The following is a 25,330-nucleotide window of genomic DNA, read 5'->3' as shown; positions in this document are numbered from 1 at the left end:
GGGCGCCCACTGCCGTTAGTGATTGCCAGAAAGGGCCTGGGAGCGTTAAATTCCAGTGGAAAATGACGGATTTGGAGCCGTGTCGGAGCTCCCCAATCCACGTACGGACGTGCAGTTACAGCACTGAGCTGACCCGCGGGGAATCAGCTTTTCCCTAAGCATCCCATCCTTCCCTTCCCGGAGGGGCGGGGGCAGCTCCTCACCTGAGCCCTTCTACCCACCCAGGCTGTCGTGAAAGCATTACTGCTGGGTCCTTTACCCTGCTGGAGCCTTTGTCCAACAACCCCCTCTCAGCTCCTCTTTGCCTCCTTCCCCCTATGTCTTCACTTTACAACGGCCTGGAGATACCCGACATCTCTTGCTGGACTCCCCAGAGGAAAGGTCGAGAGGAAAACCCTGTCCTTGTCCAACAATTAAATTTTCCTTAGGCAGTTGAAGAATGTGGTTGGTGGCCACAGATTCCTAGCCCTACTTTGGCTATGTCTTTTGTCTAACATGGGAGGAGAGAAATGTCATCAGTAACCACCCAGAAGGTCTCTGGGAGATGGCCCACCACTCCACCATTTTTGCAACCAACATGTATCCCCTTGGGATCAGCCCTCTCAGCACTGCACACAAATCACTGTCCAGTTTGCCATCCCAGTTCCCCATATTCCACCCTGGCCAGGTAAGGAACTCCAATGGGGCCAAGCTCAACCCACCACATCAACCCATTAGGAACACTGGTCTCATCCTGCTCTCTTAGAATCTCTTCCACCTGATCTTCAAATCAGTTAATGAAGGGAAGGGCTTGAAAACAGTAACACAATCCCACAAGGATCTGCACCAGGATGATGACCTGGATAAAGAAGTTAGAATGATGTCAAAACTGGATGCTGCTTAGTGACTGTCATAGTTTTGTATGAGAAAAAAAAAACAAAAAAACCCCCCTATTTTAAAAGTAATAAACTAACTAAAAAATTTACATTTTATTTCTTTACATTATCAGTAAAAAAACATAAAAGAAAAATATTAAGAGTTTGTTTTAATTCTTACTACTTTTTTCTTTTAACTACTGTTAATAAAATTTTCTTTATACCCTTTTAAAATTTTAAGCCTACTTTACATTTCTCCTAATCCTATCTTCCTATCTCACAACAATAAATAAGTAATTAGCCAACACTAAAACCCACCACACTCATCACCACGTTAATTAAAAAAATCTCAACAAATCTCAATTAAAGAAATCCTAAATTAACAAACCAAAACCACTGCAGTGAATCACCTGAAAAATAATCTTACTATAGAATCAGATTTAGGGAATACACCAGGCAGTGAGTGATCCATGACGGAGAAAACTCCAGGGAGGAAATCTGTGGGGATGTCAGGGCCATGCACCTACAGCTGAAACTGTGGGCCCCAACAATGTCTTTGGGAGGTAACACTGTGGGATCCAGAGGCAACTCAGACCCTCAGGGAAATGCACAGGCCACCAGAAACACCATCTCCAGCTGCAGCATCCACAGCTAGAGCAAGATGCTGGAGCTGAGAGGAGGTCCATCATCTCCTCTACAGGACATTCCAGGATTTGCTACATACAACACAAGGGTGACATCATAATGGGAGAATTAAAACAAAAAATGTGGGTTTTGAGAAGACTTTCAGTAGGTAAGGAACATGGCACAGAAGCTGGAATCCTGCACACTCCATGTTGAAGGGAAATATAATGGGATGTAATTAGCCATTGTAATAACAAAAAGGTAGTAATGGATTTGCAACTCTAAATTAATCTGGGGAAGCTCTGTGAGCCTGTATGCAGGAAGTGAGGCCAGCTGATGGCAATGGTATAAATACATCAGGCTGAAAAAGTGCTGCTAAGCCTGAACCAGAAATAAACTGGTTTCCCTGGTGAAAAAATGGTGAATTTGGGTACCAGCAGCTAGAAGTGCAAACCTCAGCACAGCACTGCCAGGCATAGCTCCCTGAGGCACCTGAGCCAGCCTGTTGAGAATCTTCAACCCTCCTCTTACAGGAGAGCCCTCTGCAAAGCATGTGTGGGACTAGGGAAGAAAGGACTGGGGTGTCCATGCTTCTTTTATCATCTCATTTTCTGTAGGTACAAAGTGATATGCCTTAGGCTGGAGAGAAGTGAGTGTTCTCAGCTACTGTGCAATCCTAGGAATGAGGACACAGGAATCCTGACAGCCAGAGCCTGCTGCCAGGATTTCAAAGAGCCACGAGAGAAAAGAGCACAGCCAAGCCTGGGGGAGCTTCCTCCAGCACATCAGTGCTGAGCAAGGCCACACTCAGGCAGTGAGTGCACCCTATATCCGCTGCCCAGCCACGATGGGATCTCTCCACATGGGATGAATCACCTGCATGTGGCAGAACAGACTCTGCCCTAACTTTCATCAGGTGCTTTACCTTTAAACAGCTGGATGAAAAGCTCCTGCTTGAACCCAGCCCTCTGCAGGGTGCTGGCTTGTCCCCTGCCAGGAGGGTGAGCTCTCAGCCCTGTTCTGGGAGAAAAAAGGCAGCCTCAGCTGCACTCTCCTCAATACACAGGACAAGCAGCCCCCATTTCATTCCTATAGCATCATCATTCTGGTTTTCCCATATGACAAGCCTGCACCAACACCCTTGTAAGTACCCAGGTGAACCCCTCCTCCAACACATGCGGCACGTAACAGCTCAATGGCCTGGTGCTACCATGTGCTAGGGGAAGGCTGAAAGACACCTGTTAACATCAGAACTCTCCTCAGAGCATAGCACTCATGGTGATGGAATCTGTGCTATACCAATTCCTCATGCCTCAGAAAGGCTGTACACACAAAGGTTCTGGAGATTCCCAAGCACCTTTCTGCCAGCCAGGCAGTTGTAGTTACCTGCTGAGTGAAAGAGCTGGTGCAGCACAGCTCTGCCAAGCTCCCTTCACCCCTTCTTTCTCTCAATTCCATGCAGTAAATATTCCTTACTGAACCAGCCAGGGATAATACATTTTGCTGAAGATGTTACAGCCCTTCTCACCTAGAGAGGAATCCATTCCCACTACTGTTAATTGATGTATACTGCACACGTTTACACATTTAAAAAAATTCTTTATTTACATTTCAGAGTGGGGAAAAAAAAAAAGAAAAAAGACGCCCATTATTAAATAATTTCAGGAGAACCTCAAGAGGATGGATCTGACCTGTGGAGAAGTCTGGGGCAGTAGCTGAGCTGGCTGGAATTGGAATTGCACAGAGCCAGCACAGGTCTAATCACCAGTAAAGGAACCTGAAAGGAAGAAGAAACAGGTAAGTCTAAATGCTGGACAGCTGTTCCCAACAGATCTACAACAGCCGGGCTGTGCAGTGACACTAGGGGCCACACAGTGATTTTAAGTGCATGCCAGCAGCTACACACACCAGCTTTCATCATCCAGAGAACTCGGGAGTCCTCCTGAGTCTGCCTGCCAGGCAACCCATCTACTTCTGAAAAAAAAGCAACAGTGCCTGTTTCTCCCAGCTGATTTTCAAGGATCTTGACAAGTAGCTGATGTGGCTGTGTAAAATCAAGCAATGCAAAAGCTGTTCTCATCTCCAGTCAGATGAGAGACATGAGAGTGCAGCAAGGCTGGAAATAAGTAAGCTGGCACCTACGAATGAAAAGTTTCCAGGCTCAAGCTGGGCATTGGCCAGAGATCCAGTACTCCAAACCGAAATGATAATAAAGTCTGAGACTGAGTACAACCCTAAAGGGGACCCAACCCTTCAGCACAGCTCTGCAAGAAAAGAAACAGCCTTGCTAGCAGGCTTTTTTCAAAAGCCTGTAAATGCCACCAGAAGTACCAGGGGAATGGAAGAATGATTACATTCCCTGTTGTCACTTCATCAAATAGCAAGAGCTCCCAAGAGTTTGAAGTACTGCAGGTCTCTAAGACTTTATTACAAAAGAAGGAACATTGTGGGCAATTCCAGTTGCCTTTGGATATCATTTAATGGAAGGTCAAAAATTATGAGTAGGTGCTTTTGTGCAAACTGCCTCCTGAAATGTGGAAAAAATCAGCAACCAAAAGGCTAATACAGCAGATTTTTGACAAGCTGAAGTCCAACACACTGAAATCTAGACAGACTTGTTTAAATACCTCCAGTTTTTACAGTAAATTGAGCAGGCAAATGGAAACAGAATACTTACTGTATGTTAGCCCGAGACTATTGGTTTAACCAAAATGAAGCCTGAGTAACAGTAAATAGTGGAAACATCTCTCTTCAGATAAAGACAGTGGTACTCTTTTCAAGTCAAGGTAAGACTATGCAAAATGGTAATTCCTTGGTCCTTCAGTAGTGTCAGTGCTACAGCTATACTGAGCAAGGAGGCTCAAGTCCTCTCTTTCTCTTCTCCTTATCTTGATCCCTGCCTGTCCCACCCATGGATAGTCTGCTTTTTGTAGCTGTTGGAAAGTTCTCCAATCTGCAGGGCAAAGTGAGACTTCCCACCAGCTAGACTGCCTGGGTAATGCCAGAGGGATTACTGCTATAATTCCCTTTCATCCACTTTCTACAATTGAGGCTTCAAGGCAGCCTAACCCAATCCAAGAAAAAGCTCAAACAAACCCATCTTCTCCTCGACTACAGCCGCAAAATCCTATCCTTGCTGTGCTGCCTCTGGTGTTTGTGCAGCATGGAGGGAAGCCAGTTCTGGGACTTCAGCTGACAAAAAACAAATGCTGTTAGAGAAACACTTTCTGGTGTTTCAATGAGCTGACACAGCCCTCTGCAGGTTCAAAGAAATGTGAAAATAAATCAAGAGAAAAGTAAGAAGCAGAACAGCCCAGAGCCCAGAGTTCATGGCACTGTGCCTGTGAAGATTGAGACTTACCACATTGCTTTTTCATCGCTTCACATTTCTCCACACTGAGAGATCACAACTGGCAACTTGGGTTTGTTATTGGGACCTGTAGGCACGTTCTGGGGACAAACAAATACAGAACATTAAAACTTATAAAAGCACAGCAAACTCAGGCAGTGACAGGTACTGGAAGATTGGCTAAGAGAGATCTCTGTAACATGAGGAACAGGGAATTCCAGACACAGCTCTAAGGAGCAGAAAAGCACCATTACACATTTGGCAACAGGCCCAACCATAAGCTGGTGAATTCCCTCTGTAAGCAGAGGTTTGGGACACAGACCAGAAGCTGGTCCTTTGAATTGGAGGGAAGGAATAGAGTAAAAACTGTAGAGCTCCTCGTGGAGTTACTTGAGGCTGCTCTGGCTTTGATACTAGAAGCAGCTGCCACAAGCAAAACAAACCTGTGCTCACACAGAAAGGAAAGAGACAGTGGCAAAGACACCCTCATTCTGAACCTCCTGATGCATTAGAATCAGATGCTCTCTGAATCTCTCATTTTCTTTACTTTGGTCTCACTGTATCGATAGCCAAAGCAGGCTCACCACAATGCTCCAGCAGATTATACCATGCGGTACTACTTCTTCCATGTAACTTTTTCTCAAAGCCCAACAGCTCTGTGATTTGCCCCGTTTTCCAGATTAGAGACCCTTATGCACATTATCCCACATGTGTCATGGAGTCAATGCTGGCTGTCTCAGAGAACTTGCTGCTATTTGTAAAATCTACTCATTACCCTGCCATGACACCCAGGCCTGATGTTGGCAGCAATCATCACCTGGACTGTATTTATCTTCAGCTCCTGGAAGCCTATCAGGAGATTAGCTTAATGTTTTCTTATTAAACATGCTGATCATAGATCGGCAGAACTGATGATTTTGCATCCACTGAATAATTCCAGGCAATGGCAAAGAAGTGAGATGCTTTATGCTCTTGTCTGAGCTGCTGATAGAACAACTTTTTAATTCAGCCTCTGAACAAATGCAAAGCAAATAAAGCCAAGAGCGCAATCCCCACTCAAAGACTATCACAGTCACAAGATCCTAGCATTTCCAAAGCCAACTCATATGACAGCCTGTGCTTCAACAGATTTCCTGCTACATTATAATGATGACAACCAATAATGCCAGTTATCAACACTGGTATTCACTGGTATCCTGTAAACAGACAGCAGGACAACTCTACTTAATCATGTACATAACATTCCAATGCAGACATTCACAAGGAAGTAGCCATATTCAAACTTACTTCAATTTTTCTCATGACCAACAGCCCATCGACAATTTTACCTAGAATGAGAAAATTTATCCACTTCAATATGGCTGGTTTTTACCTTTGTTCCCCTCCACTCATCACAGGTAAACACATTTCTGTCCTTCCTGAAAAGCCCTGGGCAGTGTGCAGCTATTGGGCACTTCAGGATTTGTTACTGATCTCTAAACTCATAAAGGAAACAATCCCTCTTCAAACATTCTCCACATTCAGCACAGATCATTGAAAGTTTTTTATCTGTATTCTGAGGAAACCTCCCTAAAGCCAGAAATCAGCTAGGTTTGCAGATCAGCACAGATGAAGTGCTTCTTCCCATTACAGGGGTAGTGTGTCTAGAAATTTGCGGGTTGAGACCACCAGCTTAAGACTGGTCTGGAACTCCTACAGTTCAACCAGCAGTAAATGCAAGTTAGCAGATATGGTTTCACAGAACTAATGTCCAAAACTCTGGTGAAAGCTCAGCCCTCTCTGATAGTGGAGAAAAAAGGAATCCTTCCACTCATCTGTGCCCTCTGCACTGGCACAAGGATTTGTGTACAAATACAGTACACTGAACACTGATCTGGATAAAAGCTAACCGGTGAAAAAATGATTCATTTCAACAGCGATCCAACAGTGATCCATCACAGTATCAGGTTGCACAGGTCCCTTAGACAGCACAAGCGAGGAGGGAAGAATGAGCAGTCCATACCCAGAGGTGCTTGGGCACCGAACAGGCACCCCAGAGAATGATCACAGTCCCAAGGCTGCCAGAGCTCCAGGAGAATTTTGACAGTGTTCTTAGGCACAGAGTGGGATTTTTGGGCTGACCTGTGCAGGGTCAGGAGTTCGTCTTGATGATTCCTCTGGGTTTCTCCCAGTTCAGAAGATTCTCAGTATTTATTTTAACAGCTTCCATGCAGGGATGTCTGCGAGCTGCCACTCCAGGACTTTTACTCACCGAACACAACATGTTTCCCATCCAACCAGTCACACTTGGAGCACGTGATGAAGAACTGGCAGCCATTGGTACTCGGACCACTGTTTGCCTGGGGGTGGAGAATAGCAAAATACAACAAGTATACTACTTCAGACTGACCAAAACTGAAGACAGACACATAAAGAAGAGGTGTTGTTTAAGTATGTATTATTTTTAGCTTATTCCTAGACAAACCAAAGGAAACAGAATACGTATCTGCAGGAGACCCTGTGCTGGGATGTAGTATGTCACCACCTCTGGTCACACCAGAATGTGCAAGAGCCCCATCACCAACTATTTATTATACTTCTACAAAGGTGTGTTCAATACAAGACTGTGCCAAAGTCCAGGCTTTAGAGCAGACTCCTGAAAAAAGGCTGAACGTTTTGGTGACAAGTATTTATTGGCTGCAGCATTACCCTGAAGAAAACTGAACACCAGAAACCAGGTCAAGAAAAAAACCTAGCTGATTTCTGGCTTTAGGGAGGTTTCCTCAGAATACAAATAAAAAACTTTCAGTGATCGTGACAAGAAAAGTAACAACTGTATTGGCAGAGGAGTCACAGGTGGTGACATACTACATCCCAGATGCGAAATTTTATTCACACCCAAGTAAAAAACCCCAGAGCATTTGCACTCTGTTAAGAAAACATCTTTGCAACACTGAATGCCGCTTGCGATATTGACAACCAGGAGCGACTAAAGCAAGTTTCTGTCCTGATGAGTGAACAGGTCAAGTTTTGCAGCTGCAGGATTGCAAAGGACAGGGTCATTTTGGCTTTCTAGTTAATGCTAGCCAGCTTCAAAAGGATCCAGCTGGGATCCATGGTTCCTGGGATCCAAGGTTTGACCCAGTATAATGACTTCAGAGCCATGCCGCTTTAACACAAAGCTGGCAATACTGGAGTGAATCCCTTCTCTCACACCACAGTACACTAGCTGCTTAGCTGTGCCATGACATCTTTTTGGGCCATGTTTTCAATGTGGATGAATAACTAACCCAAATTACTAAATGTCCTAAGCAAGTGGTTTCAAGGGCAGAGCAACTGAAAGAGCTGGGGAAGAAGCAGTTGTGGATAGGAACACTGAAGCACTGGCTCCATTTGCTTTCTATTCCAAAAGTCAGGGTACTGTTCCCACCAGACAATGTGCAATGATTGCAGTTTCTCCTACTATGTTGAATAGGAAGGTCTGTTTTAAAAGATACCATGGTAACACTGCTGTGGCTTTAGAACTCCCAAATCTCTCTTTCATCCTTGCCAAGGTCAGTGTTTGATAACAGCATCAGGAAAGAAGAAAACATCACCAACTCACCACTGTATGAAAACTGCAAGAATTAAACTCTTCTGAAAGCAATCAAGGTAAGCCTGTCCCAGCACTCCAACAGGCAGCAAAGAAAGGATGCTGCAGGATCAGGTCTATTGTGTTACTCAACATATTAAGCTAAAAGTAGCTGCTTGACTAGTAGCTACAAAGCAGACCTTGTACCCAATAGCAGAGATTCTGCTGCCAAGCAAATACTATATACACTTAAGAAAAGGGCACAGAGAAAGTTCCAAAAGCTTTTTAGTCTGTAACGTCATTATTTTATACTCACCATAGAAAGCAGGCCAGGAGCAGAATGTTTCAGCTTGAAGTTTTCATCTGCAAAAGGACCTCTATATATACTGGCTACACCAGTGCCGTCTCCCTGCATGACAGAGGTACCCAGTCAGTGACAGCATTTGTTTTGTAGCAACTGCTACAGAACAATTAAATTTAAAAATTAATTTAAAATCTCCAAGCAAGAGGAAAGGGCAAAATGGACTTTGTATTGCCATTTACATACATCAGCAGTTAACACATTCAGTATTTCATTTCTGAACAAGAACAGCAACCAGTTTATAACTACACAGTTCATTGTTCATCATTAATATGTTGGCAGAAGCCCATGCAGATGGTAAGTTTAAGTCCAAGCCTTCCAGAGTGAAGTGGAGGCTACAGATTGCTTTGTACAGACCCATCAGGACTTGGAAGGGAAAAGGCAGGAGACACAGAAGTACGGGACAGTGTGACAAAGAAAGCAGAAGTGGTTGCATTGCAAAAGTTGGCTTACAGTGGTTTTATGTATTTCACCTTATTTTCTGTGACTTTATCAGAAACAGGAAAGCAATCTTTCTGTTCTACAAGGACAGTTTCTAAAATAAAAATTTTGTTTATGTTGTACTTTCTGCTAAGTCCTTTTGCTCTACTTGCCCAGCCCTTGTTTGTTTCCCTCCTGCTCTCTGTAGATTAAACTTTTGGCTCTGAGAAAGAAATTTGCACCCTGTCTCAGGGGTCAGCATGACTATGCTTGCTCTTCAGGTGGCTTTGTAATAAAGATATAAATTCCAAATACTGGAGAAATGTGTAAAGCTTGTTGAGAGGCAGTGGAAGTAATACAGTGCACTGGGACATCTGAGCAGTGTCATGAAAAGCAACTACCACAGAGTCTGGTGCTGCTGAACCGCCTGCTGCGTGGTCATTTCTCTTAGAGACCTTCATACAACCAAGTTTTATATTAAAAAAAGCTTTATTGCTTCCCTCCTCTTTTGAAACACTTCCAAAAATAAAATAATTTTACCGGATCCTAGAACAGTGAAGAGATCCTGTGGCCCTTCAGCCTTACTCATACGTTCTGCTTATCCCCACGTCAGAGCATGACAACCATTGTGGGCACAAAGACTTTTCTATTTTGAGAAAATTTAGTAACAAAAGGCTAGTTTTGATTTAAATGACGTCTTACATTACACACTGGGTTCTGTACTTAGGGTCTATCTACAATGTGAATTGAAATTCACAGAGGTTTTTGTCTGGAGGAGGACAACAGAAGGGGGAAGGAAAACAGGGCAAACAAAATTTTTCAAGTTTTGAAAGCTTCCAGGGTTTTGGCAAGTTATTGCAGAGAGAAAATGTTTTAGGAAGAATGCGTGTTCACCCAAGGCTCCAGATTTGTTTTCAAGTGGTTTGTTGTCTGTTGAAGTAGGATGGCAGCAATGCTATGAGGATACCTCCAGTTACTACTGGATACTTCAGAAAGAAAGAGAGCCCACAAATCAGCAAAGACCCTTGGAAACAGTAGCATGTTATACCATAGAGGAAAAGGACAAAGAGAGTACAGGAGTACATACATTGACGAAGTCACCTCCTTGGATCATGAAATCCTTTATTACCCTAAAGAAATAAAACAACACTTAGTTCTCAGCAGCCAAAAGCCTCAAGAAGCTCAGGGTAAGATGCAAAGGGGTTCTGCCTTGCAACAGAAGTTAACAGTCTGTGAATGCTGCAGCCTAAAATCTACAACAAATATTAATTAATGGTTGATACAGGGTCATTTAGGACTCATGGCTTTTGAACAGGGATAGTGATTACGTCACAGATGCCATATCTGACGTGGCACACCAGAACCAGGGGATTCCTCCCAGTGGGGAGGACAGCATCCCCAGGACCCCCAAAGCCATAGAATTACATTAGCCATGATCCGCAAATGTCTCCAACACCACTAATAGCTCAAGGCAGGTCACAAAACCCCATATGGCTCAGGCTGCTATTTAGTGTCAAAACAACAGTAGATGATTTACCTGTGGAAAGTGCTTCCTTTATAACCTATAGGGACACCATCTTTCCTGCAGGGAAGTGAAAAGGAGAATTATTGCAACCTACTGGATATCCCAAGACAAAATTGTCTCAGCAATTCAGAGTCCCAAAGGGTTGCTGTATACATTAGCAGCTGCCTTGAAATACAGCTGGAGGCAAAAAAAAGCCTTAAGTGGGCTCTGCACATGAAATGACTCTGCTCCCTGCAACACCCACACCATCACCTTCACAGGATCCCACTGCAATGTGCAGCATGAGCAGGTGGGCTTTGCAGATAGGGCTTTTTAGAGCCACCTGGGCACAAAAAAAGTCATATCAGAATAAGAAACCTGCCATCTCTGTGAATCTCAAAGCCCGTCACAATTTCCTCAGAGCAGATTTCCCCTCCATTTTGTACAAGTACAATGTGAAAAAGTTCAAGACAAACCCTTTATACCTCACCCAGCCCTGTTTCTCCAGTGGGACACTTAAAGGACATTATAATCCTGAATTATAATGAATTCACTTACCTGAATTCACCTGTACAAAACTGCCTGGCAAACAAAAAGAGAGCAGAGTGTTAGGTGCATGTGAACTCTGAGGGCTGCACCAACAGATGCACAGGATTTTCCTTATTGTGTCAGAGATGTTCCCAGAGAAAGAGGAACAGGAAATGGTAACTCCTTTCCCCCTGCCATTTCAAAACATATTCTGTACTCTTCATAGCGAGGAGGTCAGAGAGTTAACACCAAGGTTGTAAGAAACCGTGAATGTGGGGCAGACACTGTGTTTGACAGAGACCAGGGTATGTCCATCCCTCCAATGGAAGTGGGATTTCACATGGTGCATCCCTTAGTTGATGGTAGAAGAACTGGGTGGCCAGGAGACCTCCACCATGGCACAAGGCACTGCCTGCTCTAAATGCATGGAGCAAATCAGGAGGCTTCACAGAGGAAGCAGAGGAGGACCCCTTCCAGCCAAATAGGGTCCCTTGAGGGACCAGGATGCCACACAGCATCTTTGAGAACAGAGAGACAGAAAGGAGGTGAAGCAGTTTGGGGTGGGTGTCAGCTAATCAGTTTGCCACCAAAAGCCATCCTTGGACCAGAAAGCCTTTGCAGTTCCAGTCCAGGCTAAGCTGCAGGAACGGTAGCTGCTCGTTACCTGAAGTTCTCTGCTGTTTTGGGTACAACATCTGCGAACAGCTCGATCTTCATGCGGCCGACCTCCTGAGGAGACGAGGGCCAGGTGAGTCTTTCAGGTCCCCTCACACACAGACGCCTGCCGCCCGACCCCGGGCACTCCCACAAATCCGGTCACCTCATTCACGCCCATTCATTCCCATCCCTCCAGGCCCCTCCTGACGTAGTCCTTCTCCTCTGCCCTGCGAGCCCCTCCCAACGGGCCCAGTGACCGGACAGGCCCGCCATCCGGCTCCTGGCACCGCCACTCCCAGCGCTTCCAGGTGCGGCCCCGCAAGTCACACGTTGACCCCCGGCACCGCCCGTGCTCTCTCATCCCCACAACACTCTGATATCCGCAATATCCCCGCAGTCCCTCCCCAGGCGCCGCAGCTCCCCGTCCTGGAGCACCCCCACCTGCCCGCCGATGGTTACATCGAAGAAAACCACGGGGTTGTTGGGATTCGCTGCCAGCGCCGACATTACGACTACCACTGCAGGAAGCGGAAATGGCGACGGAAGTGGAAACGCCGACGAAAGGCGAGACGGGCGGTAGGTGGGCGTGAGGTTGTCCGAGATGTCTGGGATATGTGTGGTGCGTCCAGACCATGTCTGTGGTATCCGGGTGGCGTCTGGAGTTCTATCCTGCTGGAGCAGCTCGGACTCCCCAGAGTAGACCTCTGCTCGGCTGGGAAGGCTTGCCCGTTCATCTCCCTGCCCCCCCCCCCCCCCCCCCCGGGCACACGCCGGCTGAACAAGAGCTTAGTTGTGCCCAGATGGGCAAGGAGGCCAATAGCACGTGAGCTGTACCAGCCACAGCGTGGCCAGTGGAACCAGGGCAGTGACCGCCCAGCTGTGGTGAGACACCTCTAGTCCTGGGGTCAGTTCTTGGTGCTTCTCTACGAAAAAGACATTGTGGGGCAGGAATATGTCTAGAAAAGAGAATGGAACTGTGGAAGGGTCTGGAGCACAAGAAACAGCTGAGGGAACTGGGAGGACTCAGCCTCGAGAATAGGAGGCTCAAGGGGACTTTCTTGCTTTCCACAACCCTCTGGTAGGAGGATGCAGTCATGTGAGGGTTAGGCTCTGCTCCCAGGGAACAAAGGACAGGACAAGAGGGACTGGCCTCAAGTCGTTGCAAGAGGTTGGACATCAGTAAGAATCTCTGGAAAGGCTCATCCAGCCCTGGCACAGATTGTCCAGAGTAGTGGTGGAGTTCCTATCCCTGAAAGGGTTTAAAAGCCGTGTAGATGTGGCACCTGGGGGCATAGTTTAGTGGTGGCCTTGGCAGTGATGGGTGAGCAATTGGTTTTAATCCTCAGGGTCTTTTCCACTAATTCCATGATGGCAACAGTTAGGTCTGTGCTTGTTTACAAGGTTTGATCAGCTGAACACTGCCTTTGGGAGGTTTACAGGACATCCTTCAATGTTCTGACTGTGCATGAGCAGAAGTCATGCTTTCTGTGGCAGAAGATGAGCAAGGTATGTAAACAAGTGCACTACAACTTTCCTGCTTGGAAAGAGACCTTTCCTGGACAAGAATCCTGATTTGGAAATTGTTATGTAGGCACTCAATGGCTGAGTGCAGCTGTCTGTGTACAATCAGTGCTGTAGCTGGGCCTTGCCCTTTCTTTGTGGCAAGAGAAGGCTCTAGTGTGAAGATCAGCCCTGACTCAGCTTGTACAGAACTGGGCTGGCACAGAGCACTTTTCTTCCACTGAAATGCCAAAATGGCAATGCCTGCTTTTGGTGAACAAAGGTGATCTATTTCTACACCTTCAGCTTGTGATTGGTGACAGTTTTCTCAGGGCATTTCCTAACAACTCTAAAGATAATTTTTGAGTCTGTAACTGTTTCCTGAGGGTGAAAATCTGCTCAGTGATTTGCATTGGTGAATTGTGTCCTTCAGTGTGTCCCAGCTGTGGTTTTGCTTTAAAAACCCCTGCAATTCATCTGAAGACACCTTTTTTTGGAGGCCAGGGATGGGCAGTGGTACAAGATGAATGATGCCTCAAGACATCTCTCTGCCAAAATACATATTTGCTTTTCTATGCCAGGTAGGAACAAGTGTGAAAGGATTTTCAGAATATATTCTCTCTTGTGTTACTGATCTTGTTGCTGTTCTTCTCTGATGGGTTTTACTTTTTGTCATAGGAGAGAAGACCGTTTGTCCAGGTGAGTTCTCTTTGTCCTGCAGTTTGACAGGCCATTTCTTCTCCCTTGCTGTTTGGCACTAAACTGGGCTTGTGTAAATTGCCAGATGTGTGCTCTCTGAGAAGGGCCATCTATGAAAAGGGGCAAAATGGACATCTGAGAGCATAAAGATGAGTCACTGCCTGAAAGGGACAGACATGACTGGAAAATAGTGATCTATTTTCCAAAGCCTTGTGCTGCTTCAGTCTTCTGCATGTCATGTGTGCCAGAAAATGACAGGCCTGAAGCCACAAGGAGACTGCAAGAAATCAAGGAGGTGGAGAAAGTCCAGGCACACTGAGGAGGGGGAGAACTTGAATAGAAGCCAGCCAGGCATTCCATGTCCCAGGAAGTGCAGGGGACCCTCACCACCAGCTGGGACATGGCCATGGGAACTTTCTTCATTCATCCTCAAGAGAGGAGGACTAAAAAGTAGCAACATTTGCAACATTGCAGCAGTTGCCTCACTCTTTGCCAATGATTTCGAGTGCATATGGCTTCTGTACAGACCTGTTCAGTACTGGTCACCAAGCTTCCCAGCATAACCTGCCAGTGACCATCAAAGGCTGTAGATATCTCAGAAGAATGTTGACCTTTTTAAACCTGACATTTATGATTGAAACAATAAAACCATCAAACCAAACCCAGTCCCAAGTGGTGCTTCTGATTGTTCTATAGAGAGTTTGACCATGCAAGAAACAACAGGGTTTTTTAAAATTTATTTAACTTGAGACTTCCTTTATGAACAGTCCCCTGTGATGCAGAAAGGTGGGAGCTTTGTACACTTGTATTGAAAGAGCATGCAGAGATCTCAGGGAAAAAGAATTCTCAGGAACAGTGTCTTCAGGGCTCCTGGATCAGAGGCTCAGCTCCCCTGTGTGTGGCTCATGTTCTCCCAAGTGCAATGCCCAGGGAGAGATGTCTCTACAAGAGACAGGGAAACCAAGCAACTGCAAGCACGGACACTGACAGTCCCCATCAAAAGGGCTGTTTGGTTAAGCAGGTGGGTTTCCACTCTTTTTACTCCTTCTTTTGGTGAAGAAATTGGTTTCCGGCAGACTTGGGCAGCGGGGTTTGATTAAAAAACACAACGCTTCACCTTGAAGATGATTCTGCAATGTCTCACACAAGCTGCATTTCATATACCTTCTGTCCTATTTCTCAACTATGCCAGAAATCAGTTTCTGAGGCAAAACCAAGACAAACATTTAGGCATTTCTTATCACAGAAAGTATTAAGCACCAGCTCCCAAGCCTGCTGTGAAGCTCACTCCAAAATGAGGAAAGCATTGTCTTTGATCTCCATTGCCAGTGCTCAGGACCGCTGTGCCCTGTAGCAACCAAGTCCAATGAGAAAGGTGTTTGGGAGTAGGGGATGTGAGCAGGAGCAGAGTCCAGATGAACATCCAAGTGCAGGGATCTTTCTTGGCACCAGTCATGTTCTGGTGACCTGTGAAAAAGTCACTTCTTCAGCAGCCTTGGAGAAAGGGAAAGATACTTTACTATAGAATTACCAAGATAAATTATTTTATTATTTAGCTACATATATTGCATTTGCATAAACCAGTTCTTTGGTCCTTGTCCTCTTGCCTTCTCAGGCACACAAGACATCAAAAAACACCCTTACAAATCATGTAAAAATTTCAGTACAAGCCAGGTTACTCTTCCCCATCATCTGCTAAACCAACAGTGTCTCTCTGGAGCCTGCACACTATGAGTGGCCTCAGTTTCCACTTTCCATCTTTTTCATGTCCTCTGTCTTCTCCTGTCTCCCTGGGCTCTCCTCCCTGCTGGGCACTTATCTCAGTCACTCCCTGACCTCCCAATGCTTTTCACTGTAATTGTGCTGGCAGATGTTAAAAAGCACTATCCCAGCTAGGTGATCTGCGCATTTTCCTCTTCTCTGCTGCTCTTGCTAATAAGCTCTAGTGCCCTGTCTCCCTCCTGCTGTTAAACCCAGTTCCTGCAAGAGAAGTCACAGTCAGTGTCTCCTCCATGGTGCCTTACCTGTGTCTCTGACCTGGACAGCTGGTGGGAACTATCACAGCAGCTCCTGGTACAGGTTTGTCTCTGTGGAAGAGGGAAACTTACAGTAATGGCTTGGCAATATCCTGCTGATAGAGCTGATTGGAAGGCAGCTCTGCAGGCTGCCAGTGAGGCAAATTGGCATCAAGTCCTGAGGCTGGCTCAGGGGTGCTCTTATGTATAAGTGACATATTCTCAGCTCCACAGCTTCTATGGGCCAGCCATGTCAGTGCTTCACCACCCTCATGGGGAAAAATTTCTTCGCAGTGTCCCATCTAACCCTGCCAGATGCCTTTCTCCCTTTTCCTGTCACACCAGCTTGTCCCAAGTCCCTCTCCAGCTCTTATGGAGCCCCTTTAGGCACTGGAAGGGGCTCTCAGGTCTCCCTAGAGCCTTCTCTTCTCTGGGATGAACATCCTTGGCTCTTAGTCTGTCCCCAGAGCAGAGCTGCTCCAGCCCTCAGAGCAGTTCCATGGCCTCTGGACAGCAGGTCCAGATCCTTCTTGTGCTGGAGAACCCAGAGCTGGAGGCAGCACTGCAGATGGGGTTCTATCTGAGCAAAGAAGAGGGGCAGAACCCCCTCTCACCTGCTGCCCATGCTGTGGGGATCAGTCCAGGACACAGTTTCTGGGCTGCCAGTGCATGTGGCCAGCTCATGTCTAGCCTCTCACCAGCATCCCACATCCTTTTTGGCAGGGCTGCTCTCAATCTCTTTATAACACCCTGTATTGATACTGGGTGTTACCCTGACCCATGTGCAGCACCTGCACTTGGTCTTGTTGAACCTCATAAAGTTCCTATCAGCCCACTGATTGAGCCTGTCCAAGTCCCTCTGGGTGGCCCTGTTCTCTAGGCGTGTCACCCGCACTGCTCAGCTTGGTGTCATCTGCCAATGTGCTGAGGGTGCACTTGATCCCACTGTCTGTTTCATTGATGGGGATATTGAATAGCACTGGTACCAGTACAGACCCCTGAGGGACACCCATTGTCACAGATGTCCATCAGTACTCAGCCATCTGTCTACCCATTCATCCGTCCTTCCATCCATCCATCCATCCATCCATCCATCCATCCATCCATCCATCCATCCATCCATCCATCCATCCATCCATCCATCCATCCATCCATCCATCCATCCATCCATCCATCCATCCATCCATCCATCCATCCATCCATCCATCCATCCATCCATCCATCCAGGCAACTTACCATCTGACCACTCTCCCATATGTCCTATCCCCATCCATCTTGCCATCCTTCCCTTTGGCCTGGCTGTCCCTGCTCTTTCCATCTGTCCAGCCATCCACCTGTGAGAGCCTGGAATGTTTATAGTTAAAGACTCAAAACAGTTGTGCCCCATATGAAGTGTCACATTATACAGCATAGAACTTCTGCTCCAAGGGAGGTACCTGGGGGTTCCCACCAAGCCTGGCTATATATTAACCTATTGATCATTGCATTTTGCAGGCTTCCTCCACCCCTGATAGATCAAGACTGTGAACATCACTTTGACCAACTTACATAAAAATTTCAACAACCAGGTTTTGTCGCTGGACTTTCTTGTGGGCAATAACTATACAACCATTCTGTTCTTATAATTTCTTTATCTTTCTTTTTCCTTATAAATTTTCTTTAATATTATTTCTATGCTTTTATTTTTCTGAAAGGAAAGTTGAATGCTAATGTCTTTACAAACAATTCCATGGGTGTGGGTATGGGTATTAATGTCTTTGAAATGAATCTTAATGTCTCTACTAATTTTATGCCACAGGTTTGTTGCAGAACCCAGACTGACTCCTGAAATGGCAAACAGGTCTGCAAAAGTCTGAGTTTCTGAACTTGGGCCAAAATTTTGTGTTAAAGGGGGGAATAGGTGGTAGGTGATTAGGGAAGGCTGCGCATTCCTAGTACCTCAGCCAATGGCAAAAGGAAGAGGGAAACATGTGCCTGGGAGTTTAGAATAGGAGGCTGCACCCTCCAAAACTTCAATAGAGAAAACCCAGCGGGCGTGTGCCCCAATGGACTCTCTCCCTTTATTCAAATAAAGTAGCAGGACCCCTCTGTCTACTTTATGGACACTGGATTTTCATTGTGTGATTTTTCTGCCCATTACTATAGATAATAACTGAAACAGCTACATTTTGCTGTTTCAGTTATTATCTATAGTAATGGGCAGAAAAACTTGCTAAAAACCTTATTCTACCTAATGTTCTAAAGTTTGCAAAGAAAAAGTTTGTTCTTGAGCTTCCTGAGTACTTTGTTGTTTTTCCCACACACTGCCCAAAGTAATTCAAAGAACCTACCCCTAAACTATCCAAGCAGACTGGGGCATGACATCACACCAGGCAGTCATCCAGCTGTGCATCCATCCCTCATCCTGGCTATCCCTGCTGTCCATCTGTCCAGATCAGCCTTCTCTCCCCCTGGCCTGGCCATCTCTGCTGTCTGTCTGTCCATATGGCCTATGGCTGGCCAATCCTGCTGTCCTTCTATCCATCCATCCATCCATCCATCCATCCATCCATCCATCCATCCATCCATCCATCCATCCATCCATCCATCCATCCATCCATCCATCCATCCATCCATCCATCCATCCATCCATCCATCCATCCATCCATCCATCCATCCATCCATCCATCCATCCATCCATCCATCCATCCATCCATCCATCCATCCATCCATCCATCCATCCATCCATCCATCCATCCATCCATCCATCCATCCCTGGCCCCCACCCCCTCAAGAAGCCTTCTCCACCCAATTTCTCCCATGACCCTGAAGGGGACAAGCTGGACGATGACTATTCCTGCTGCAAGAACAAGGGCAAAGTGACACCTTGCAGGGGAACAGAGAGGAACAGGTGGGAATCCCCACCTCCCTCAGGCATAGGATGGGGATGAAGAACATAATGGATACCATTCTAGAGGAGCAGACAACCCCTACATGTGTGACATTATAGCGCAGTTTGCAGGGAGATGAACCCCCAAAATCAACCCCCACCAGCACAAGTACAATGGCATGATTGGGAGCTGAGAAGCTGGGATAGAAGTGTGGATGAGAACTCAGAACCCAGCTTGGGATGGTTCCAGACCCCATTTGGAGATCCCAGGAATGCTGGGGGAGTCTCTGTCTTGTTGGAGGGCTTTTGGGGGTCTTGGCCTCTTTTAGGGGGCCTCATGTGTTGTGGCTGGGTCCCACAGGTGGTGGGGGGAAGTTTGCCCCTTGCTGCATTTGAGGGTGCTGTGTGGGGGATATTGGTGGAAGGTGTCCTGAATGCCTGTGTTGCCTCCACTCTGGATTTTGGTTGAGGTCAGCATTTCTGGGTGAGCTACCACCAGCCACTGCTGAGAGTGGCTTTGGGGCGGTTCTTAGATTGTTTTGTCCTTCCCCAAAAATCTTGCAGGAATATCCCACTGGTCTTGAGACTTCATGCAGCCAGCAAGCTCGGTTCTGGTGGTGAAGCTCAGAGTGAGTGGAGTTGTTGCTGGCCACACCATGCCACCAGCACCAACCAAGAGCAGGCAGTTTGTAAGCAGGCAATGCCAAGTGCTGGGAGAGCGTCTGTGTGCTCCATTCAAGGCCAAGGAATAGACCACTGAGGAACCACTGGGTCTGGCTGTGCTGAGTCTGGCTTCCCACTCCAGTTTGGGGAATGTGACAGGGTGAGTAGAAGCTTTAGACAAGCCTTGCCAGTTTAAATTTAAGAAATTACTCTGGCCAACTAGTTCTAAGGATAGCACATTAGGTCTATTTATAAATGAGTTATTTATTAAACAAAAGGAGATAACATGAAAGATTTTAATCAGAATTACTTACTACTCAGTATAAAATTAAAGGAACTACTGGTAGATTATATAGAACAGTGCAAAATATCATACCTATATTAAAGCTAGTAAAAGAAATAATACTGATTAGGAGTCAAATGTAACTTACTACTGAGATGATGATAATGTACACAGAGTTCTTTTACTCAGCCTCCAGAGAAGTAATTGAAAAGCAGGAATCCCTGTTATGGAGAGAAACTACACATATTTACAGAAAAATGTGTGGATTTTTGCTTTGTGAAAGTAGCTTTTATAGTTTGTGAAGTGAGGTGTTTGTCAGTCAGAAATCCAGCTTATCTTGGTAAATTTCACTTCAACAGTAAGGTGTTTATTGGCAGTTGGGAGATACCAGACTAATGTTAACCCCATGACACCAAAATAATTCATACAAGACAACTTGCCCTGTTTGAGCTATCTGTCTGGTTAACAAGTTACAGATAGGTTTTGTGAGGTGTGAGATGCCCTGCTGCAGGAGAAAAAACAGAAAACCCAAGTTTTCTGAAGTTCATGTTGTTGAGCCTGGGGATGGGGGTCCCCCATGCTGCAGTGGTGAAAAGTGACAGACCTTTGCCAAGTGCTCTGCCAGCCCCGGGTAAGAAGCTGGGACACTCCTCAAGTATTGGCAGTACCAAACTCCCCTGGCAAATAATCAGTGGAAATTCTCAGGTTTTGGCAAAACTATTTATTGGGGGGTCAATGTGAGAAACATAGCCGGTAGCATCTGGCACAGTATGTTCTGTTGCAGCCCTGACTGTGGTCTCCACCAGCAAGGCGCTGGGTTTTGGTGGTTGGGGTGCTTGAGGGTGAGGAAGAAGAAGGTCTCTTGCAAGCTCTGGACTGCTGGAGTGTATGCAAAGGTTGCTGTGGGATCTCAGTGGTGCTGGGAGTGCCACAGGCTCTGTGGTAGGAGGAGCGTGCTGAGTACTGCAGGGGCGTCCCAGCCCAGCCTCTGGAGCCCATTCTCCAAATCCCTGGAGGCTTGGGGTTGCGCCACATCACCAGAGCTCTCTGTGGTGGGGAACAGGGGGAAAAGCATGGGGACAGGGTGAGTGTTACCTCCTTTTTGTGGGAGACTCAGGCACCCGGGGACATGTGGCACCAGGAAACACAAGTATGTAAGGGACCCCAAGCACCCTTTGTCCCAGAGTGCCCATGCCCAGGAGCCCCCTCCCTGTACCTTGGCACAGGATGAGCTGTAGCATCTTCCAGGCAGGTTCTGTTCCATGTTGCCACTGACTGGGCTGCCATACCAGTGGCTGTATTGTTTCATTTTCCTGGGAGACCATGGCACAGCCAAGTGACCATTGGTGGGCTCCATCTCGGGACACCAATGATGTTGACAGTACTGGCTTCCACAGTGGATGAGACTGGGGGCTTGACAGATGTCCTGCTGACACTTGCCACCAGTGTCCCCAGCTGGCTCAGCCAGGCTGAGCCCATCCATCTGGGCAGTGGCCTTCTGGATGCCTCCCTGGCTGGCAGGGATGAAGGCACCTTTCTCTGTGCCTGGGAAGATCTTGACTATGCTGGAATCCTTACAGGATGCCCTCAGGTCTTCCTGACTGAGCTGGTAGTACTGGGTGGCCTCAAAGCTGGCCTTCACCTCCTGCATGGAGATGAAGGGATGATGAAGGGCAGCACTGGGTGTGATTCGCTCATGCGAGTCCCAAGTGAGCATCCTCTTGACCAGCTCCACCATCCTGTACAGATCACAGTGCTTGGCTAGCTCCTCCTGATCAGGATCAGGCATCGGGCAGACATTTGCCACCACCAACTGATCCAGTGAGGAAAAGATATGCTCCCTCCTCTCCATCGGCTTTGCCATCACCTTCCCTGGTGGTTTGAGCTGCCAGGTACCAGTTGAACATGGCACACGTTGGAAGAAGGACTGTGTCTTTTGGGCAGCACAGAGCAGCTCACCCCGGGGTAGCCCCAAGGTGGAGCAGATGTAGCATACCTGGTCATATTCGTCGTTGCCAGGGTAGAGTGGCCAACCCAAGTGAAGCTCTGCCATCACGCAGCCCAAAGACCAGATGTCTACCTTCTCGCAGAAGGGCAACCCCAGCAAGATCTCTGGAGCCCGGTAGAAGCGGGTTTGGATGTAGGGCTCCTGGACATGGCAGACCTCAGGGAGGAGTATAGCCGAACCAAAATCAACAAGCTTGATGCGGAATGGATAGCGTGCATGGTCCACCAGCATGATGTTCTCTGGCTTAAGGTCAGCATGAATGATGGAGAGCTCCTTCAGCTTGACCAGTGCCACCAGCACCTGTGCTGTGATGGTTCGGATGTGGCGGACTGGCAGCGGTGAGAAGTTGTTTTGCTTTTGGAAGTCAAAGAGGTTTTGCTGCAGCAGCTCGAAGACCAGGTAGGTCCAGACTGTGTCACTGAAGGACTCGAGGAAATGGATGATATGAGAGTCCTTTGTGTCCCCCTCCCGCAAAGCCTGCAGCAGCCTCAGTTCATTCTTCACTATTTGGCCATTGTGATCACAGTTCTTCAGGATCTTGATGGCCACCATCTCCCCAGTGCTCCTGCACTGCCCCTGGATCACCTGTCCAAAAGTCCCTTTCCCCACCATGGCCATTATGTCATAGCACTCGGCACCTACCACTAATGTCACCATGGTGGGTTGGCTCTTTACCAGGGGCTCAGGATCCTCCAGCTCAGCATCCAGTGGGGACTGCAGACACCTAACTGTCCCAACCCAGCCTCACAACACTGTAGGTTCCAACATCACCATGATAACTCATGATGTCACAACAGAAGCAACCCTTGTGGAGGAACCCCCTGAAACCAACATTGCCCCCCCCAAATCCAGTCCTGTTGTCCCCAAATTCATCCACAAACCCAATAACACATTCCAGGTCCCCCCAGAACAGATCCCAGCCCCCTGAAAACTAATTTTCAACCCCCTAACCCCTTTCCCTGGTCCACCAAAATCTATCCAAGTCCTCCATGACCCATACACAGCCACCCAAAAACAATTTCTAGTCCTCTAAACGCAGTCCCTTTTTCCCCAAAACCCATTCAAGCCCCCCAAGATCTATAGCCAATTCCCCGAAACCCATCCAAGGCCCCCAAAACCTCCCCTAGTCTCTCAAACCCATCTGAGCACCCCATGATGCATCCCCAATACCCAAATCTCCAGCCAAACATAACCCGCCCTAGGGCCCCCAAACCCAGCCCTAGCCCCTTGAAATCCATTTCTGTTTCCCTAAAACACAGCCTAACTCCCCCCCTTATTGCCAGTCCCAGAAAACCTGTCTCTGGCTCCCCAACCCCATGCCCAGACTGCACAGACATTCTCATTACTTTTTTGGACATTAACATTTATTTCAGCCAAGCCAAGTGCAAGGAGCTATTAAACACCTCCCCTGCTTGAAAGTATACACAAAATCTTTGAACAACTACAAAAAAAGCTGGAGTGAGTTGAAGATGGTTTGATGCAGTGGTGCTCTACCACTCTATCACCATTTTAAGGGATTGCCAAAGATTCCCATGCTTGGTGGGGGGGTTCATTGCTCATCAAAGAGTTGGGAGCTCGGTGCCAGTTTATGCAGCTGAAATTCAAGGGTTCCTTCACCCCTGAGTCCCCCCAGACTGAAACATGGTGTGACTTTCATCATCACTGGCTGCTGGTTGAATTGGGGGCCCCTGGGGAAGACCTCAACATTGGGCAAGAGCCTTTTCTTCCCTTGTGCTGGGTGATGGGCGGCTCTGGTGGGGAACCCCCTAGAGGAGAAACCCATGCTGGGCACTCACTGCCAACACTGGACTTTGCCCTCTGCAGCCCTGTTTACATGGGGCTGGAAGTTCTCCACCTGTTTGGTTTCTCCTTTCTCCTTCAGTTTTACCACTGCTGCTGTCTTCACACTGCCCGTCCTCATCCTCCCCTCACCTTCCAACCCACTCCCAACCAAAACTATACCCAATTTTTGCAATTTGATTCTAGACCAGCATCCCAGAGTTGTATCCTTCCTGGTGGTCTCCTTCATTGTTCTATCCATCCCCAGTGGTGCAAATTCAATACTGGCAGCTTCAACACCTGCATGCTGGTGGGTTTTGGTATCCTCTGCCTGACTGTCTCAGTGCAACCTACCAGTGGAGACAGTGAACCACTGGGTCAATGGCTGCACTCACTCAACTCCCGTTGTTCCCCTGGTTTTTAGTTTAAACTGGATTGTGTCAGGAGACTATGATTTCTTCCTTCTTGCTGTGGCAATGATTAAGCTCCTAGGTTTTTCCCCATGTCTCATTATTTTGGGGTCCTGTTATGATCTGGTTTAAACCCAGAAGAGCAAAGAAAACTAAGTCTCTGTGTATAGAATGGAAAGTATTTGAAGGTTTAAAATATACCAAAAAAATGTAATTAAAACCAAATGGGGTTAGATGTTGGTGCCAGAAAATGGATATATTTTATTTAACAGTAGAAGAGGGAAGGAAGGAAGGAAGGAAGGAAGGAGAGGAAGAGAAGGAGGAAGGAAGGACGAAGAAGGAAGGAAGGAAGGAAGGAAGGAGGACGGAAGGAAGGAGAGGAGGAAGGAAGGAAGGAAGGAAGGAAGGAAGAGGAAGGAAGGAAGGAGCAGGAGCAGGCAGGAAGAGAAGGAAGGAAGGAAGGAAGGAAGGAAGGAAGGAAGGAAGGAAGGAGAACGCGAAGGGATAGAGAGAGAGAGAGAGAGAGCAGAGAGAAAGCAAAGAAAGAAACAGAAAGAAAAAGAAAGACAAAGAAAGAAAAAGAAAAAGAAAAGTGTGCATGAGGGGTGGGGGGACAGGGAGAGAGTGACAGGGTTTAGGTAGAAACATATCACTTTTCTAGGGGTCCCAACAATGTCTTGTTGTTCCCCTTCATCTGGTCTTCTTGGTGGTGAGTGTCCCCCATTGCAGCACTGTGCCACACCACGATGTAAAGTATGGAATCTGGTGCATTAATATATGTTTTGGACAGGTGGAAATGCCCATGTGCCTCCCTTGCAGGAGGTCACTGGTCCTTGCAATATTGTGAATTTGTTGCATCATCTGCAGTGTTCTGGTGCAGGGTCTGGGGACCTCTTGGGGGTGCCTTTGATGGACCACAGCACCCCTTGTGCTGTGGATAAGCTTTTCCTGGGGTGAAAGGCCCCTGAAGTTTGGGGTCCTCTGCACAGTAGAGGGTGGGTGATAACTGCCTCAAACCAGAGGCATTTCCATCACACACTTAAAGCCTTTTTCCCCTCACCCTTTGGTGTGAGGACCTGTGGGAACCTGACTTTTAAACTACAGAAGACATTTAAACTACAATAACATAACTATACTTCACTAAGGCTTTTCTTTATTCACACAATATTCATCCCTTAATTGTGAGAGCCAATCTTCTCATTATCCATCACAGATAATGGGTAATCCATAAACAATCTCCCCTTTTCTGTTTTACAA

At 46.9% G+C, this 25,330-nt stretch overlaps 2 protein-coding genes and 1 long non-coding RNA gene across 6 annotated transcripts; 1 reads left to right on the top strand and 2 right to left on the bottom strand.

Moving 5' to 3' along the window:
• Positions 1 to 3,056: 3,056 nt before the first annotated feature.
• On the bottom strand, positions 3,057 to 12,400 carry PPIH (peptidylprolyl isomerase H). The gene is made up of 10 exons (XM_009099374.4): positions 12,289 to 12,400; positions 11,855 to 11,919; positions 11,221 to 11,244; positions 10,696 to 10,740; positions 10,246 to 10,288; positions 8,694 to 8,786; positions 7,079 to 7,166; positions 6,115 to 6,155; positions 4,840 to 4,928; positions 3,057 to 3,255 (listed from the first exon to the last, which is right to left on the bottom strand). Exons 1-9 carry the CDS (start codon positions 12,352 to 12,354, stop codon positions 4,860 to 4,862), a joined length of 534 nt encoding a protein of 177 aa, XP_009097622.1. The 5' UTR covers positions 12,355 to 12,400; the 3' UTR covers positions 3,057 to 3,255; positions 4,840 to 4,859.
• On the top strand, positions 11,926 to 16,070 carry LOC108963541 (uncharacterized). 4 transcript variants are annotated; one of them, XR_003945184.2, is made up of 6 exons: positions 11,926 to 12,155; positions 12,245 to 12,423; positions 13,249 to 13,353; positions 13,781 to 13,928; positions 14,026 to 14,046; positions 14,132 to 16,070. It is a non-coding gene; the product is annotated as an uncharacterized LOC108963541 (long non-coding RNA). The 4 variants fall into 4 exon arrangements; XR_003945183.2 differs by having other exon boundaries at positions 14,026 to 16,068; XR_007779266.1 differs by having other exon boundaries at positions 13,781 to 14,046; positions 14,132 to 16,048.
• Positions 16,071 to 20,786: 4,716 nt separating this feature from the next.
• On the bottom strand, positions 20,787 to 22,541 carry HIPK4 (homeodomain interacting protein kinase 4). The gene is made up of 2 exons (XM_050982728.1): positions 21,218 to 22,541; positions 20,787 to 20,923 (listed from the first exon to the last, which is right to left on the bottom strand). Exons 1-2 carry the CDS (start codon positions 22,539 to 22,541, stop codon positions 20,787 to 20,789), a joined length of 1,461 nt encoding a protein of 486 aa, XP_050838685.1.
• Positions 22,542 to 25,330: the final 2,789 nt, after the last annotated feature.

This window comes from Serinus canaria, chromosome 21 (assembly GCF_022539315.1).
Source record: "Serinus canaria isolate serCan28SL12 chromosome 21, serCan2020, whole genome shotgun sequence".
In the NCBI taxonomy this organism is placed as follows: Eukaryota; Metazoa; Chordata; class Aves; order Passeriformes; family Fringillidae; genus Serinus; species Serinus canaria.
The sequence above is the reverse complement of the archived record's forward strand: the minus strand, read 5'-3'. Positions and strand labels throughout refer to the sequence as shown.